Source organism: Lissotriton vulgaris, chromosome 4_1, assembly GCF_964263255.1.
Source record: "Lissotriton vulgaris chromosome 4_1, aLisVul1.2, whole genome shotgun sequence".
Taxonomy (NCBI): Eukaryota; Metazoa; Chordata; class Amphibia; order Caudata; family Salamandridae; genus Lissotriton; species Lissotriton vulgaris.
In genome coordinates this window covers 2,075,743,214-2,075,760,545 of record NC_141691.1, presented here as the reverse complement: position 1 = coordinate 2,075,760,545, position 17,332 = coordinate 2,075,743,214, and the positions used below count along the sequence as shown (strand labels likewise).

General features: G+C 45.8%; 1 protein-coding gene across 2 annotated transcripts in view; it reads right to left on the bottom strand.

The window, feature by feature from the left end:
- The window catches only part of CPSF1 (cleavage and polyadenylation specific factor 1), a 324,374-nt gene that overhangs the window by 11,766 nt on the left and 295,276 nt on the right, over positions 1-17,332 (bottom strand). For both annotated transcript variants that reach the window (XM_086966520.1, XM_086966519.1), the window contains exons 35-36: positions 11,507-11,662; positions 9,722-9,851 (exon numbers count right to left, since the gene is read on the bottom strand). In XM_086966520.1, the coding sequence (XP_086822646.1) occupies positions 9,722-9,851; positions 11,507-11,662 (286 nt within the window). The remainder of the gene's footprint in view (positions 1-9,721; positions 9,852-11,506; positions 11,663-17,332) is intronic.

The window sequence follows — 17,332 nt, the reverse complement described above, 5'->3', positions numbered from 1 at the left end:
ATATTCCGTTCGAGGCATGTGGGCTGCTGAATTCATATCTGTGCATAGAATGTATAGCAGTCTCTCCCTTAGCGGTGGCTACCTATGCCAGCTGCAGCAGTCTGAAACAGAGTTTCTAGAACAGCCTGTCCTACAGCAGCTTGCTGTTTTGAGTGTACATCAACACAATAGTGTTTTGTGAAAGTATGTATGGTTGTCCATGTGGCTGCTTTACATATTTCTTCTAGAGGAATGTTTCCTAGGAAAGCCATGGATGCCCCCATTTTGCGAGTAGAATGCGCTCTTGGGGGAACTGTTATAGTGCGTTTTGCCTTAGGATAACATATTTGAATGCACTTAACTATCCATCTGGCTAGTCCAGATTTAGAAATGGGGTTTCCTTTGTGTTGTGGTGAAAAAGCAACAAACAACTGTTTTGCCTTCCTGAAATCTTTTGTCCTGTCTATGTAATATAGGAGAGCCCTCTTAACATCTAGTGTGTGTAGAGCCCTTTCAGGAACTGACTGTGGGTTTGGGAAGAACACTGGAAGTTCTATTGTTTGATTGATGTGGAAGTGTGATACCAATTTTGACATGAATTTAGGGTTTGTCCTAAGCACGACCCTATTTGCGTGAATTTGGAAGAATGGTTCTTGAATAGTTAGGGCTTGCAGCTAGCTAACTCTTCTAAGCGAAGTAATCGCTACGGGAAAAGCCACTTTCCATGTTAAAAATTGTATTTCACACGAGTGTAAAGGTTCAAAAGGTGGTCCCATTAGTCTGGTTAAAACAACGTTTAGGTTCCAGACAGGTGAAGGTGGGTGTCTTGGGGGGATCACTCGTTTGAGCCGCTCCATGAATGCTTTAATTGCAGGCACTCTGAATAGCGAAAGGTGTTGCCTGTTCTGAAGGTAAGCTGCTGTGGCAGCTAAGTGTATCCTAATGGATGTATAGGCTAATTTGCAGCGGTGTAGGTGCAAAAGATAGCATATGATATTTTGAGTTGATGCGTCTAGTGGGTTTATGTCATTGTTGTTACAGTAAATGACAAAACGTTTCCACTTTGCCGCATAGCATGCTCTTGTGGTAGGTCTTCTTGCCTCTTTGATAATTTTCATGCAGTCAGGAGGTAAGTTTAGGTAGCCAAACTCTATGACTTCAGGAGCCAGATTGCAAGGTTCAGCTGCTGCGGATCTGGGTGCTGAATGTCTCCATGGCTCTGCGTTAAGAGACTGGGTGTTAGTTTTAGTCTTAGTCTTTGATGAGGCACCACGGAAAGTTCTAGGAACGTGGTGTACCACGGTTGCCTCGCCCATTTTGGAGCAACCAGGATTAGCATCATGGAGTGTTGCCGTAGTTTGCGTGCCACTAGCGGTATCAGCGGTGCTGGTGGAAAAGCGTAGGCAAATTTGCCTGACCAGTTCATCCATATCGCATTGCCCTGAGACTGCGGGTGTGGGAACCTTGCGGCGAAGTACTGGCATTTTGCGTTTTCTTTTGTGGCGAACAGGTCTATCTCTGGTTGTCCCCACTGTTGGAAGTATGGTTGAAGCACTGTGGGATGAATTTCCCACTCGTGCATCTGTTGGCTGTGTCTGCTGAGCAGATCCGCTATCTGATTGTCCTTGCCTGGGAGGTGTTCTGCCATGAGAAAAATGTTTCTTTGAATGGCCCACTTCCACATGCTCTGAGCTAGATGTGACAGCTGTGGAAAGTGTGTTCCTCCCTGTTTCTGTATGTAGTACATCGCAGTCATGTTGTCCGTCCGGACCAACACGGTCTTGTTGCAGAGATGTACTTTGAAAGCTTTCATTGCCATACAAATTGCCATCAGTTCCAGTAGGTTGATGTGCATTTTCTTTTGCTGCGTGGTCAATAAGCCTTGCACTGTGTGGTTGAGGACATGGGCTCCCCACCCTATCAGGGATGCGTCCGTCGTTAAGACTATTTGTCGTACAGGCTCTTGGAACAGTCGTCCCTTGCAAAGGTTTTGTGGATTCCACCAATGCAGAGAGTTGTATGCACGACTGGTCACCAACACTAGGTCGCTTAATTGTCCTTGAGCCTGATTCCACTGACGTACTAGGCACTCCTGCAGCGGACGCATGTGTAGTCTTGCGTGAGGGACTATGAAAATGCATGAGGCCATCATGCCTATTAGCTGCATACACACTCTGGCTGGGAGCGAGTGTTGTAGCCTGAACCTTTGGATTAGCGTCTGAATTATTTATTTTTATTTATTTTCAAAGTTTTATATAGCGCGAACATGATCTTTGCAGATATCAGAGCGCTTTATAGAAACATGGGGTAAGGGAAACAAGGGAGTGGGTAAATAAACTTTTGGGTACAAAATAGTAGTAGGTAGTAGGTGAGTAGCAAAATAGGATAGCAATCAGATAAAACAAAAAGTTAGACAGTTAGACCATCAGATAAACAAATAATACAAAGTCGGTGCAATGTGTTCGATATATCCAAAAAAGAGTTCAAGTGAATTTAGCCATAAGGATGGCTTTTACTTCTTTCTTAAAAAGTGCAGTGGAGGAGATAACCCTTGTTTCGGGAGGGAGTGCGTTCCAGATCCTGGGTGCCATTCCAGAGAAGGAGCGTTTATATGTTTATTCCTTCCGGAATGTTCGCGGTTTCAGGAGGAGATTTTTTGTGCTTCTGGTGGATCTCGAGCCCCCTGATATAGTCAGCTTTTGAGTGAGGTAGTTGGGTGACTTGTGGTGTACAGCCATGTGAGTCATACAAGCGATTTTCAGCTGTATCCTGGCTTCAAAAGGCAGCCAGTTCAGGGATTTTAAGTCAGGGGAAATATGCGAATGTTTTTTTGATCCAGTGATAAGTCTCGCTGCAGCGTTCAAGGAGGCTCTTAGGGGTGCGGTTGTTGATAGGGGAGTCCGCAGAGGGCGACGATTCCGTAGTCTATGCGTGGGATGACTAGGGCTTGTACTGCAGTTTGGAAGTCCTTAGCTGGGAGGAAGGGTTTAAGTTTCCTCAAAGTGATGATTTGGAAATAAGCTCCCCTAGTTGCTTTGCTGATATGCTGCTGCATGTTGATATTGGTGTCAAGTGTGATGCCTAGGGATTTCGCGGAGTCCACGATAGTGGGTTGGACATCGAGTGCAGTTAGGTGCTTGAGCCAGGTTTGGGTGGTGGAGATTTTCGCAGGAGGTGAGATCAGAAGGAACTCAGTTTTCAGAGCATTTAGTTTGAGGTGATTATCGGCCAACCATGATTGGGTGTTTCTGAGCGTATAGTTCAGAAGTTTGATGTCTTCCGGGGATTGTAGTTTGAGATAGAGTTGAGTGTCATCGTCGTACATGTGAAAGTGTACATTAGATGCTTGTAACAAAGTGGTGAGTGGTTCCATGACTAGATTGAACTAAGTAGGGGATAGGGAAGATCCTTGTGGGACGCCTAATGATACCGGCACAGATGGGGATAACACGCTGTTGATCTTGAACTTTTGAGACCGGTTATGTAGAAAGGAAGTGAACCACTTGAGAACAGTCCCGGATAGACCCATTCTGGTGCTTAACAGCTCAAGTAGATTCTCATGTTTGACGGTGTCAAATGCTGAGGAGAGATCAAGTAGGATGAGGAGGCAGGTGTCGTTATGATCTAGGATGTGGAGGGCGTCATCAATTATGTGTGTCATAGCCGTTTCCGTACTGTGTCTTGCTCGGAAGCCTGACTGATGAGGGTTGAGGAGGTCAAACTGATCGATGTGTTTTGTCAGTTAGAGTTGTACGCATTTTTCCAGCAGTTTGGCCAGGGTGGGGATATTGGTGATAGGGCGGTAATTGTTTAGGTCAGCAGGGTCAGCTGTAGGTTTCTTGAGTATAGGCGTGACTTGTCCCACCTTGAGGGAGTCAGGGATGAGGCCTTGTTGAAGGGAGCTGTTAATGATTTTAGTCCAAAGTGGGAGGAGCAGGGGGATGAAGTCTTTTACAGCATTAGCAGGTAAGGGGTCTGTGAGGTGATTAGAGCGTTTCAAGGTGCCGAGCAGTTTGTTAATTGTTTCTTCTGAGTAGGTGTCGAAGGAAGACCAGGCCCCGTTGTTTTTAGGTTGAGTGGAAGTTATGCTGTTGGGGCTGGAGTAGCGGCTTACATCATTGAGGAGATCGTTTCTTATGTTATCAGTCTTTAGCTCAAAGAAAGCAGAGAAGTCTTCACAGGATGGTATATCGCCTGTTGTGCTATTTGATTGTAGAGGTTGTTCCTTGGTTTGAGTTTTGATTAGTTCAAACAGTTTTCTTGGTCGGTTTTTTTGCTTGATCGAGCTGGAGGCTGAAGAAATCTGTTTTTGAGCGCTTGATTTTCCTAAAGTAGGCGTTTCTCTTTTTCTTAAGAGTTTTAAGGTGCAGTGCTGAGGGGTCTGATCTCCAGGTGCGCTCTGCCATTCGCATGGCACGCCTATCTTCGTTGAGTCTACCATCATACCAGGGGTTAGAGTTCTTGGTGGAGACTCTCTTCAGTTTCAGGGGGGCGGCTTCATTGATTATTGAGGTCATAGAGTTGAGGTAGAGGTTGGTCAGAGATTGTACGTCTGAGGCGCCAGTAGGGGGAAGGAGGAGATTGCAGCTGTGGGAAGGTAAGGAGTTGGGGTCGAGTTTCTTTAGGTCCCTTTTCCAAATCTTGGATTTGGTGGGTTGAGCCGGGTTAAGTTTAACTTTTTCGTTGATGAAGAATGTGATAATGTGGTGGTCTGACCAGTCACAGGGTTGGATTGCCCCCAGTTGGGTGGAGTCCTCTTTGGCGATGATAAGGTCGAGGATAGAGCCTTTGTCATGGGTCGGGCTGTTGCAGATTTGGGTGAGGTCAAGCGCGTTGAGGAAAGTTTTAAAACTATTCACCACCGCGTCATTGTGATCGTTCCAGTGAAGATTGAGGTCACCCAGGTAGATTTGAGTGTTCTGCCGTCCGGAATTAGTTGAGATCGTGTCCATGAGTTGTTGGGTGAAGGTGAGGTTGTCCCCGGGTGGGTGGTAGATGACATGTAGAGAGCATACAGGTTTTCCCTCGCTGGTGACATCGAGGCAGATGAGTTCACAGGAGGTGAGGGAGGGAGAAGTGGCTTTAGTAACAGAGAGGTTGCTCCTAAAAATGCATGCGATTCCCCCGCCCATCTTGCCGATCCTATCAAGTCTAATGATGTGGTAGTTGGGGGGGACTAAAATGTCCATTATAGGTGTAGAAGATTCAGTAAGCCAGGTTTCGGTCAGAATGGCTAGGTCAAGGTCCATTTTTATGATGAGATCCGCGATGTCGGAGGAGTGTCTAGGGGCCGATCAGTAGTTGAGTAGTATGCATTTGAGTCGGGGAGTGAAAAGGGTGGAAGATGGTTCTAGAGAGAGGGGGACTTTTCTAAGGTTATTGGGGATGGAGCTTCTGTTGTTTTGTGTGGGGGGCCTAAGGGGATTTGAGTTGTTTGAGAATTTGGTTGTGCTTTCCTTGCCAGAGTGTCTATAGTCGCTACCAGGTATTGTTGTACGCGGGCCGGCTGAAGATGGGACTTTGGATAGTTCAGCGAGAAACCTAAACTGTGCAGGAGGTGAATAGTGCGTGACATGTGGCTGGCACATTGCTGGGCTGACTGTGCTTGTATCAGCCAGTCATCCAGATACGGATAGACATGAATATGCTGTCTTCTTAGATGTGCAGCTACTGTCGCTAGGCACTTGGTGAAAACTCTTGGGGCTGTTGTCACCCCAAAAGGAAGGACTTTGAATTGGTAGTGCTGATTTTGTATTGTAAACCTGAGATATTTCCTGTGTGCTGGGTGTACTGGTATATGGAAATATGCGTCTTTGAGGTCTAGTGTTGAGAGGAAGTCTCCTTGACGCAACAGTGGTAGCACTTGCTGTAGAGTGAGCATGTGGAAATGCTCTGATAAAATGTATTAGTTTAGGGGCCTGAGGTCCAAAATTGGTCTGAGAGACCCGTCCTTTTTGGGGATTAGAAAATACAGTGAGTACACCCCTGTACCCTGGTGTTCTAAGGGTACCAGTTCTATGGCCCCTTTTTGTAGCATGCTGATGACTTCCTGCTGCAATAAGTGTAGGTGTTCTGCGGACATAGGACGGTGTCTTGGGGGAATGTTGGGTGGTGTGGAGGTCAATTCTAGGCAATAGCCATGCTGTATAATTTGCCTTACCCACTTGTCTGTGGTTATGTTTTTCCAGACTTGCAGGAACTGCTTTAATCTTCAGCCGACCGGTGTTACATGGTCTGGGGGTAGTGACAGAAAGTCACTGTTTGGTATTGGTAGAGGATCTGGTGGTGTTATTCCCTCGTCCTCTAGCCCTTGCTGTTATTGCCACGGTATCCACCTCTACTGTTCTTGTTGTAGGTGTTTTGCGTGTTCCCCTTGTTGTATGAGGTTTGCTGTGTTGAGCCTGCTCTTGCAGCTCCTCTGTTGCCAGAGCGACGAAAGGAGCCACCTCTGTATTGTTGTGAGTGCAAGGCTCCCAAAGACTTGGCAGTCTCGGTATCCTTCTTCATTTTGTCTAGTATTGTGTCCACATTAGGGCCAAACAAATAATCAGGGTTCACGGGTTGATTGAGTAAAGTGCTCGGAACCTCATTTTTAAACCCAGATATGCAGAGCCACGCATGTCGTCTAAGCATGAGACTAGTATTGATAGCCCTGGCTGCTGTGTCTGCCGCATCTAGCGCACACTTGGTGGAGGCGTTAGATATGAGCTTTCCCTCTTGTATTAGGTATTCTGCCTGTTCCTTATAGAGGTCAGGCAGATGCTGGAGAATCTGCTCTAGTGTGTCGTAATGGGCCCTGTCATACCTGGCTAACAGGGCTTGTGTGTTTGAAATTTTCCATATGTTAGCTGCTTGAGCAGCAACCCTTTTGCCCGAGGCCTCCAGAATCTTAGACTCCTTGTCTGGAGGTGGAGCCTCGCCAGTAGTCTGCGAGTTTGCACGTTTGCGTGCATTGGATACTACCAAAGAGTCCAAAGGTAGCTGTCCCTTAATGTAGGTAGGGTCCACTGGGGCTGGCCTATATTTCTTCTCTATCCTGGGGTTAATGACTCGTGCCCTGGTTGGTTCCTTAAATATATCCCCTGTGTGTTTAAGCACCCCCTTTAACATTGGCAATGTTTTCACTGATCTTTCAGAGGTGTTGAAAGTATCAAAAAGGAAGTCTTCCTCAATGGGATCTGCATGCATCTCCACATGGTGGTTGTATGCTGCTCTTTCTAGCAATGCATTGAAAGCGGCTGTGTCCTCTGTAGGCAAAGTTTTTACAGAGTATGCAGTATTGTCTTGCATGGGCTGAGAGTCTACAGGATCTACAGGGTCAGACCATTGTTGAGTTTGGTTGTCCTGGTCAATGTCCACAGGATAATTATAAAGTTCATTATCCTCATATTCCACCTCCTCATCTGTGTGTGTGGGAATATGTATAAGTCTCTTGCACATGTGGTCTGATAGGCTCAAAGAGAGTAGGAGATGTAGAAGAGTCTCTTTTCTTCTTTAGTGGTATTTTATAGGTTTCAACGTAAGTGTCTGGTCTGATTTTCCTTTTTAATAGGGTAACTCTGCCAGTATCGGGGTCGACGTACAGCTTTGATGGTTCTTCTGTCGAGGGCTCTTGCTCTTCATGTGCTTGAGCTCTCTTCCCCGTTATTGCCTTCTTTGTTGGCGTCGGGTCGATATCAGTTGTTGGTTCGACCGTTTTTTGCCTCATGTGCGTTGGAAGTCCAAATTTTATCGGTCCGAGGGACTTTTGTGCCTCCACAGTCTTTTTCGGCTGGATGAATTTCTTCGGTGCCGAAATTGTTATTGATCCGACCGTTTTCTTTGGTTCGATAATCACTTTTTGGCCTTGCGTCATCTTCAAAGCCTGCTGCTTCGGAGCAATGACTTGTTGCCTCGACTCGACGGACCCCTTCGCCTCGATCCTTGCCTTCGGGTCGAGTGTCTTTGTTTGCACCGTCTTTGGCTTGTCGACTTTCTGCTTCGGATCGACAAGCATCTTCTTTATGTTGCCTGGCGTCGACATCGATCTTGTCGGTTCGACAGCCTTCAGCTTAGGCATGTCTCTGGGTGTACTTGCTCTCGGCTCGACAACCCTCATATGCGACCCAGCCGGGTCGACGGCCATTTTGTTTTTGGTCGGCGCCGATGGATCCGCACCTCTCGGTCCGAAGACTGTAAAGTCTATCAGTTTCAGTTTTGCTTCCTTCACTTTCTGGAATCGTAATGTTGCAGAGGTGGCTCTTGTCTTATATTCTTAGCCGGGCTGAATTGCAGGGGTATAGAATCTATGTTAGGATCTTGGCTAAGGCCTTGCGGCGATGCCTCGACCTGAGCCTCTGGAAGCGTATCAGTAACAGTACTGGGCTCCGTACTCACGGTTGGCCCTGTGTCCTCGCCGGAGTCGTCCTCGACGGCTCCTATGCCTGGATCGTCGTCCCCTACCTCGACGATGCCGTCTTCTTCGTCGACGTAGTAGCTTGAGTCATGTTTCGACCCCTGCTCCGACTGTTGGTCTGAGTCTTCAGCTTCGACGACTTCTTCGTCGTCTTCAAAGGTGTTCTCCGGCTCAGGCGCTGGCTTCTGCATCGTCTGCCTCGCTGCTCTTCGGAGCCGAAGTGTCTTCTTCGATCGAAACTGCGCACAAGCTAAGCAGTCGGCTTCATTGTGTTCCGGAGATAAACACTTGTTACACACAGGGTGTTTATCTATGTGTGGGAATTTCGAGTTACAGTTGGGGCATCTTTTGAATGGACTTCGTTCCATCGACGATCGGCCCTTTGGTGTCGAAAAGGCCACGCAGCCCGATTCGACGTTCCGAGTAGAAACTACAGAAATAAAGTTATCGGTACCGATCGCAATAACAATGCCGACGCCCCCGAAGGCCTTTTGGCCTTTTAGAAAAGTTTGTTATCGATTACGAACTCAGAGTTGGAAATCACATCCGAACCCAATGGCGGAAAAAAACAATCTAAGGATGGAGAGTATGCCCATGCGCACTGTAGTCCAGGGGAGGAGCCACCTATCTCGTGATTCTTCGAAGACTCTTCCAGGTCAACAATGTGCAATCATCCTGACCCAACACTAGGCGGCGATCTAAGCACAGATATGAATTCAGCAGCCCACATGCCTCGAACATGCAGTTTCAGGGAAAGAACATAGGCAATGGGTACCTGATTGGCAGAAACCCAGGGCACACTCAGTCAAAGTACATCAGCAGTTCAGCAAAAAGTGAGGTCAACCATGCAGAAAGAGGGCACTTCCTTACACATCTCTCCTACTTGACACTCGCAGTCCTGAAGCATATTTTTCAGGTTACCCATTAAAGCAGATTCGTAAGTCCCATCCCTTCTAATGGACACCCGCTGTCACGAAACAAAATTAGCAGGTTACTAATTACAATAGACCTGGGTGCCCCTTCCCTTCTCCTCATCACCTGCAGTCCAGAAGCACAATTAGCACGTTACGCATTACATCCTCCTAGACAGCCACTGTCAGGATATCAATTACAGCAGACACACAAATGCCAACCCTCCTCTGTGAGCATCCACTATCCAGTAGCAGTTAGCTGGTTACCCATTACAGCAAATTTGCGAGTCCTCTCACTCCTCCTTGAAACGTGCAATCCAGATGCATGGTTAGCAGGTTACCATTCACAATAGACCGATGATCTCCAGCCCTTCTCCTGGACACCCGACGTCTAGTAGTATGGTTAGCAGGTTACTGTAATTTTTATGTTCTTTACCTGAATGCTCTAGGATTCAGCCCAGCGTGATGTGGTAACATGGTAGTCAGGGCATTTTGTAACATAAGCAGTCGTCGGTACGTCTTCTCCTGCATGGGTAGGAGCAGCCCCACACCTCCATCCAGAGTAGCTGTGAACAAAGATTGAAGTAAGGCATACTGGAGACATCACACCAGGCTGCCACAGGACTGCTCTGGATAAACAGAGGACTAGAGAGAGCAAGAGGTACAGAGCAAACAAATTGATGAAAGGTGGCAAGAGACTCAGTTTTACAATGGCGGACTAGTGAATAAAAACTGTACATAAAAACTGTACATTTTAATGTATAAAAGCGGTTTACTGTAATGGAGAAAATGGCAAAGCTTTAACGATGATAGGATACACACTAAGCACCCAATCTATATAGATAGAAATGGCACAAAACGCAGTCATGAGAATAAGACTTTACAGTGATGAAGAAACCAACAAGGCGCTTCACGCACGAGGACAAGAGAGCCATACTCTCCATATGTGGATACGTGAGAAAAGCAATATAAAAGTGGAGAAGACAGGCAGACCTTGGCAAGCATGGAGAACACAAGGTAGAACTGTCAGAGTGGGAAAAAACAGCAAGAGCTTGATAAACAGAGAAGAACAGTGGGGTTTGCAGAGGTGGACAAGCAAGGCAAAGCTGCACATAAGAGACATTGATTTTTAGAAAAGTGAAAGAGACAAGCTGAGCTTTCCTTACATGGATATACAGCGACAGCATTTGACATGTGTGGAAGAGATGTAGTGGCTTGTGAGAATGGAGAAGAAAAGCTCAGCTTCACCGTGAACATGAAGCAGAGAACCATGAAAGTGGAGAAGAGAAGCATAGTTTTACAGATTTGAGTATTAGGCAACCCCTCACGAAAGACAGAGCTAAGTGGGGAGATTAACAAAATCAGAGAAAAGAGGAGGAGCTTCACAAAACTGGATGAGAGGCAGACGTTACAGAAGCTGACAAGACCAACACAAAACAACCAAATCAAATCAAAGTCCTTTGCACACCTTTGTAAAGATGTGCCCCCCCCTGCCCTTGCCCTTGCAATTTCTGGACAGGTTAGTGACTTACCCCTGTAAGCTTGCCAATCATGCAAAAACATGTGGACGAACCAGATGACACAAGGTGGCAGAAGTTTAAGAAGTGATCGAACCAGTGATGTGGAACATCAAATCTGATGGGCAGTCGTAGCCAGGGCATCAGAAACAAACATGTCACAGCAAAGATATCAAATTAATCTATACTGCAAAGCTCTGCCCCTCTGCCACCTGATCAACCTTCAGAGCCACCTAACCTTTCCTCGCCTCTCCAGTCTTTACCCCTGGAGAAGAACCATGTAGAAACACATACAGACCAAATCACTACCAGAATGGACCAGAATGGACGTCCAGAAACTCCAGCCATTACCCAATAGCAAAGAGGCAGAAATGCTGTACACAAAACATTGCCAGGCTGCACCTCCGTCACAACAAGCTGGCCCGAGTTACACTAAAAGACCTACAGAACATCCACTATCTGTAGTAATAAGAATTCTCCCTCCTTAAACTTCTCACAGGTCCATAATGGGCTGCAGGGAAGGATCTTCATTAACAACCCCCCTAATCCGTGATGCAAAGAAGACAGGTACCAACACTCCCAAACTTCCAACAGCAGCTTTGGCGACAAAGGGTCACGGAGTAGCAAGGAGTTTGACAGACCTCAGAGAATCAGATAGCAGGAAATACTTCCCACACCCAGATGTACAACAGGAAAAGACTTACCGAACCACGTTATTTGCTTGTTCTCCCAGACAATAGACTTTTTGCTGGGCCCCTCTAAGGCTCCCCGACAAGGTGTTCTCCAGAAGGCGTTGACGTGTGAACCAACATGGAAATCCACTCTTCTCAGGAGGCGCAGCCCTCCAAAACTCTCCTTAGCTGGAAAGCAAACAATCTGCATTACAGACCAGGTACTTGGACATTTCAAACGTAGCAGTAGATCCAGGGTTTAACAACAAGACAGCCTTTGCTACGAATTCCTCTGTGGCACCGGATTCTCAAGAGGTCAATCATTGACTACGATAGAGGATAACTTTAAAGCAAAGTGGCTGTGATGTCACTGGTCTCAAGCGTGCAGATGGAAAGTAGTCTCATGGATTAATGAGGAGTTTGGCGAAATCTGGGAAGGTCTCCAAAAAACCGTAGTGATCCAGCTGTATTTACACTACAGCACTCTATCTACAAAAACCAAGCAGATCATAGAAACACCTGGGACCGACATATGAGCCCAAAAACTAGAACAGTCGGTTACTGCAATGCACAAGATTTCTGAGAAAACTGGCACTATGACCAATATTATTGCTCAGGGTTTTGTTCGGGTTGCAGGATCTTTGGCGAACTAAAGTCCAAGATCTATAGCAAAAGAATTTCTTCTGCAGAACAGTCTAAAATGTAGACAAGGAATACAAACGTCTGGACTCTGGGACCAACTGTTCTCTTGGATCAATTAGTCTGAAGGCCAAAATAAACCAGGTAAACCATTAAAATCTAGAAACGCAAAATCCAAAATAAGAAGGACGCTGCCCAGTGAAGTCAGTTATGATGAGTACTGGGCTCCAACGCAGCCCTGCATCTGCTCCTGTTTCAAAGGTAGATGACAACAACTCATGACACAAGGGATGAGTGAGTTTCTCCAATGCAGGGTAAACTTACTCTGGACATAAAGAATCGGCTGGTGACCTCCTCCACCAATGGAGTAATTAATTGAAGATCTGGTGAAGTCAATGGTAACTGAGTCAGGTCACTGGTTTATGGTTAAAAGCACAGTCCACAGTCAAATGGAATCCTGGGGCCAGTCGAGGACACAGCTAGTCCCTATGCTCTTGAATAGGACTGATTGAAACAGTGGCTAGCGTCCACTAGTCAATACCCATGGGTGCCTTCTTCTTTAGGAGCCTGCATTTTACTTCACTGTCAAAGTATCCTCCATTATCACAGTAAACAATCACTGACTCAAGGAGGCAACTGCAGTTCAAAGCATCATGGGTAGTGGAGGCTCCTGGAGCCTTAAAGGAACAGCAGCCTATCTTCTCAGGTTTACAACCATTAGGTGGTTACTTAGCTTCTGGCTCTTTACATTCCTGATACTGTAATGTAGTGAAACAGCCTTTTTCAAGTACACGAGACTACATTTCAGAGAGATTTTGCCATTGATAGGTTTCTAAAGGGCGCTGCTCATCAGATGGACAATGGCACAGTTCATACATTGAATAAGAATTGTTCCAGCTCCACACATGCAGATGGAAATTAGTCTAATGTTTAGGACAAGTGTCTCCTAGAGGTAGTTTGGGAGCCACTGGTAGCTCACCAGTACCTTGGAAGTAGCTTACAGAAATGCAGTCCTCTACAGTATGTAATTCAGAGAGTTTAGCCACATTGAAGAAAACAGCCTTTATACATCTCCGAATCCTTAGAGTGGTAGTCAGCCAAACCAATGTGAGAGCCACGTTACATTCAAACACAGACTGTATCAGCCTGTGGGACTTGCAACATGACTACCTGTCTCCACTCTCAACTTTGATAAGTCACATGGCGATCTGTCACTTTTCAAGGCAAACTCCATAAGTCATACAGCGTGTGTACAAAAGATAAGATGTTCCTGGAGTGTTTTTACCCAAAATCAAGAGTGCATATTTGATAGTAAAATGTGTATTTTGATAAAGTGATATGCTGATGTTAAAATAATAAAATTATTGAAAACTCAAAACATTTTGAAAGCTGTTCTTTGAATGATAATTCATTGTGTGTTTGGGAGAATTATAGCTGTTTGTATTTCCTTCGTACCAGCAGACAGCTGCTGCTGTGGCTGTATTTCAGCAGTCATGTAAAGGCCTTTCATGTTGCTAAAGCTTTTTCTGACATTGATATTGATATCCCACTCTTAAGCATTGGCATAGTCTGTGTTTGATCACAAAATCGAATTTTAAATATTGTTCTCCCAAGATATTGTATCCAGAATATCGACAACCACAGCATCATTGAGGTACATTTTTATAAGTATAGCTATATTTTTAACACCATGTCTGTTTATCCTGAGATATATCTATATATATCTTACATATCTCTTCAAGGTACGTAGAAAGGGATCTAAGAATAGTAAATCTATAATTTGTAGGTGGGTAAATTTTTATTGCACACTTTATATTCAAAATCAATACAAATCATAAAGAAACGCTTAATACATAATGTTAATGATTAACTAAAATTTCCACAAATATATTAATTGATATTCCTTTTAAAATTCCAATCAAGTGATTTTCCTATTGCTTTGTTTAAAATATCTCAAATATATTATTATTGGTAAATCAACCAATCACTAAAATTCCATCTAAATCCCACAAATAAGTTCATTAATACTGCTTTAAAATTCACTAAAGTATATTGTTGCTAATAAATCTTTAAGCTGCATCTGAAATCTACACTTTCGCCCTTTTAAAATTCCTTCTGTACATTAACACAATCTGACATAGGAAGATAGATTATTTCTACTAATTCTTAAAATTCTTTAGACACAGCCCCGCCAGTGAGATACATTTTATCGTACACTCTATCAGTTTGTTCGTACAGCAAAATAGTAATCTGTTGCTTCTTTAAGTGTTCTAATACCTGCTTCCCTAAACAGCGGTTTCAGGTGCTCATTTCTTATATCCTGTAGAGAAGTACACAGGCACAGGATGCAATCGATTCTTTCAGGGTATGAATTATAAAAACGACATTGATTGTTTTGGTTCCCAGTATTATTCCAGCATCACTCGAACCACATCAGTGGGATGTACAAGACCCAAAAGCACAGAAAAGCCTTTTTCACCCTCCGTTTGGATTAGAATTCAGATATGCTTGCCATTTGCTTTTCTCAGAATGTTTCATGAGTGTAGTGAAAGTTCTTCTTTGCTGCTACAACTAGATTTGTTTCATATCCTAATGATCTCATCTTCCCTTTTATTAACTTCCCTTTTATGAGTGTTCCGTGCTCAGGACGGCTCCCGGGCGCCATGAGTCACGTCAGTCATGTGCTTATGACGTCCGGGAGCCGTCTGAACGTTGCCGCTCCGCCCACGTGCGATTAATTCCCCGCCTGTACGGGCGAAGTAATCAGTGTGCGGAGTTTGGACGACTCCCGGCCGGCATGAGCACATGACTAACCGTGACTCATGACGTCCGGGAGCCGTCCTGAGTACCGCGTGCTTTCCCCCCTCTCGCACCGTGGAAAAATTAACCCCGCAGCCAAGGGGTTAAGGTCTTTCTAGTCAGCTTTGGGATTGGAGCTAAAGTTTTCATTGTAGGCAACTGAAAAATTCTTAAAATCAGCTCTAATTAAGTTCTCATGTCTTGTGGAATTTTGACTTGCGATCTGAACATCATCTGCGCCAGCTTGTCACCTATGTACTACGTGCACGGCAGCTATTCTAGGTCACCTATGTACTACGTGCACGGCAGCTATTCTAGGTCACCTATGTATTACGTGCATGGCAGCCATTTTAGGTATCATGGTCTCCCTGTCCGCGATCGATCGCCAGCACGTCCCTCTGACCCGGCAAGCATCCTCCGCGCACCCCGGCTCCCCCTCCCTCCTCCTCCTTACGAGCAGGACCCTTCTGCATGACCCTGTCCTTGGGAGTCACGCTAGCGCCTGACCAACACCTCCTCTCCTCCCATGAATGCCCCTCTGTTGACAAACCTCCCTCCTGCGCTGGATTGTCCACGCGGCATGAATACCACTCCATTGATAGCCCCTCACCCCGTGTCCGACTGTCCACACAGGTCCGAGGCCATTGCCTAAGCCGGGAGATATCATTTACTGCCCTATATTGTATGAGGTCGCTCTCCTTCAAAGGGCCCTCTATTGATCCAGGCCTCCCCACCCCCTGTGATATGATCAGGCGCACACATCCTAAGACTCGACGGAACACTCAGCTGCGTGATGGCCCCCTCCTCTTATCAGCAGGTTGAGAAACTCTATTGTGAAGATATATGGGGGTGGGATTGACACTAGGATTACGGGGATGTCTTTTTCTTGCCTCACAAGGATCTGATTGTATCAAGAGAAGGTCACATGCCATGAACCAGTGTATAAGAGGCCAGGCCTCCGAGAGGCTGTTAGAGCACCTCAACATGATACCTTGTTGTCTGATCTGATGTGTTCTGCTCCGTCGGAATAAACTTCTGTTTCCTGCCTTCTGGTCTCCGGCGCCTGCCTCATTGCTTGGTAATCTTGAATGGTACAAGGGCGGTTAGCGCCGGGCAAATCCTGAGAAAGGTCCTAGCCCTACCTTTTTCTACAAATTGGCGTCCCAAAGCGTGGGGCCCATCAGCGACACGTGGATCCAGTGGGAGAGGTCCCGATGACAGAGTGAACGACTGCAACGATCGGGAAGAGCTCGTGTCCGATAGACCCTCGTCTGACAGCCGATCATCCGACCTTCACTAGTTCTGAACAGACCTCTCTCGAGTGATCTACGGTCCTGACTGGGAACCATCAGGAGTGCCGCGAACAACACGAAGGAGAGAGGACGATCGGGCGCTGGATCCAGAGGACAGGAAACCGTCCATGCGGTCCGGGTAAGGTCGTGTAAACACGACGAATTGAGGAAATTGTTTTTGGATAATACTAGTATTACGCTTTGTTGAAACCCTCTGGAGATTCACTGTCTGCAAACGGGGAAAAGCAAACAGGCTCTCTCTTTGCAAGCAGTGAAGGATAGGTAACGCAGACTTTTGTCCCCATTGTAATCCGTCGTACCTATCTTCCTCCCCCACTGTTTCCCGAACTATCGTTCGTGGATTATTGTCTGGAGATTCTTTGTCTGCAAACAGGGGAGAACAAGGCCTCTCTTTGCAGGTAGAGAAAGAGTGGGTAACGATAATTTTTCGTGCCCACTTATTCTCCCCACTGGATTGTTTGATTGGCCGATTATTCGGTATTGATTCTTTTGAGGTATTCACGGCCTCCAAACAACGTAGAATAGAAATATTCTGTCTAGTCTTTGTCCGCCGTGATAAGATAGGTAGTGCAGACTTTTGTCCCCGTTGTAATCCGTCATGCCTGTCTTCTCCCCACTGGTTGGTAGCCTGTTTAGCCCGGACCGCTTATTAGAGATGAACCATCCAGCTCCACTGGAGGGCACCCCTAATAAGGACATGTTCACTAAGTATGGACTAGTCGCTATAGCTTACACTAAACTATGGCATAAATATACGAAAAAGAACCTTGAAAGTCAGTGGCCACTGATAGGTTCCTTTGACGAAAATAAAATAAAAACATTAGAAATAGCGCTCCAGAAGAATAAGACCACGCCCACTATGCTCGACAGTATCGGCATGTGGCGCAAAGAAACGGAACAACGAAAGAAAAGAGAGGAAGCAAAAATAGGGAAAGAATTACGAAAGGCAGCCCACCTAGCCGCAAAGCAACTAGAAGAAGAAATAAAAGAAAGAAAGGAAACTATGCAAAACCAAGAATTAGGGTCGACAGGCCAATGTCCTGTTAGGACCCCCTCTGCGCTCTACCCTGAATTGCCCTCCAAACAACGAGCGAACGACCAGCTACTA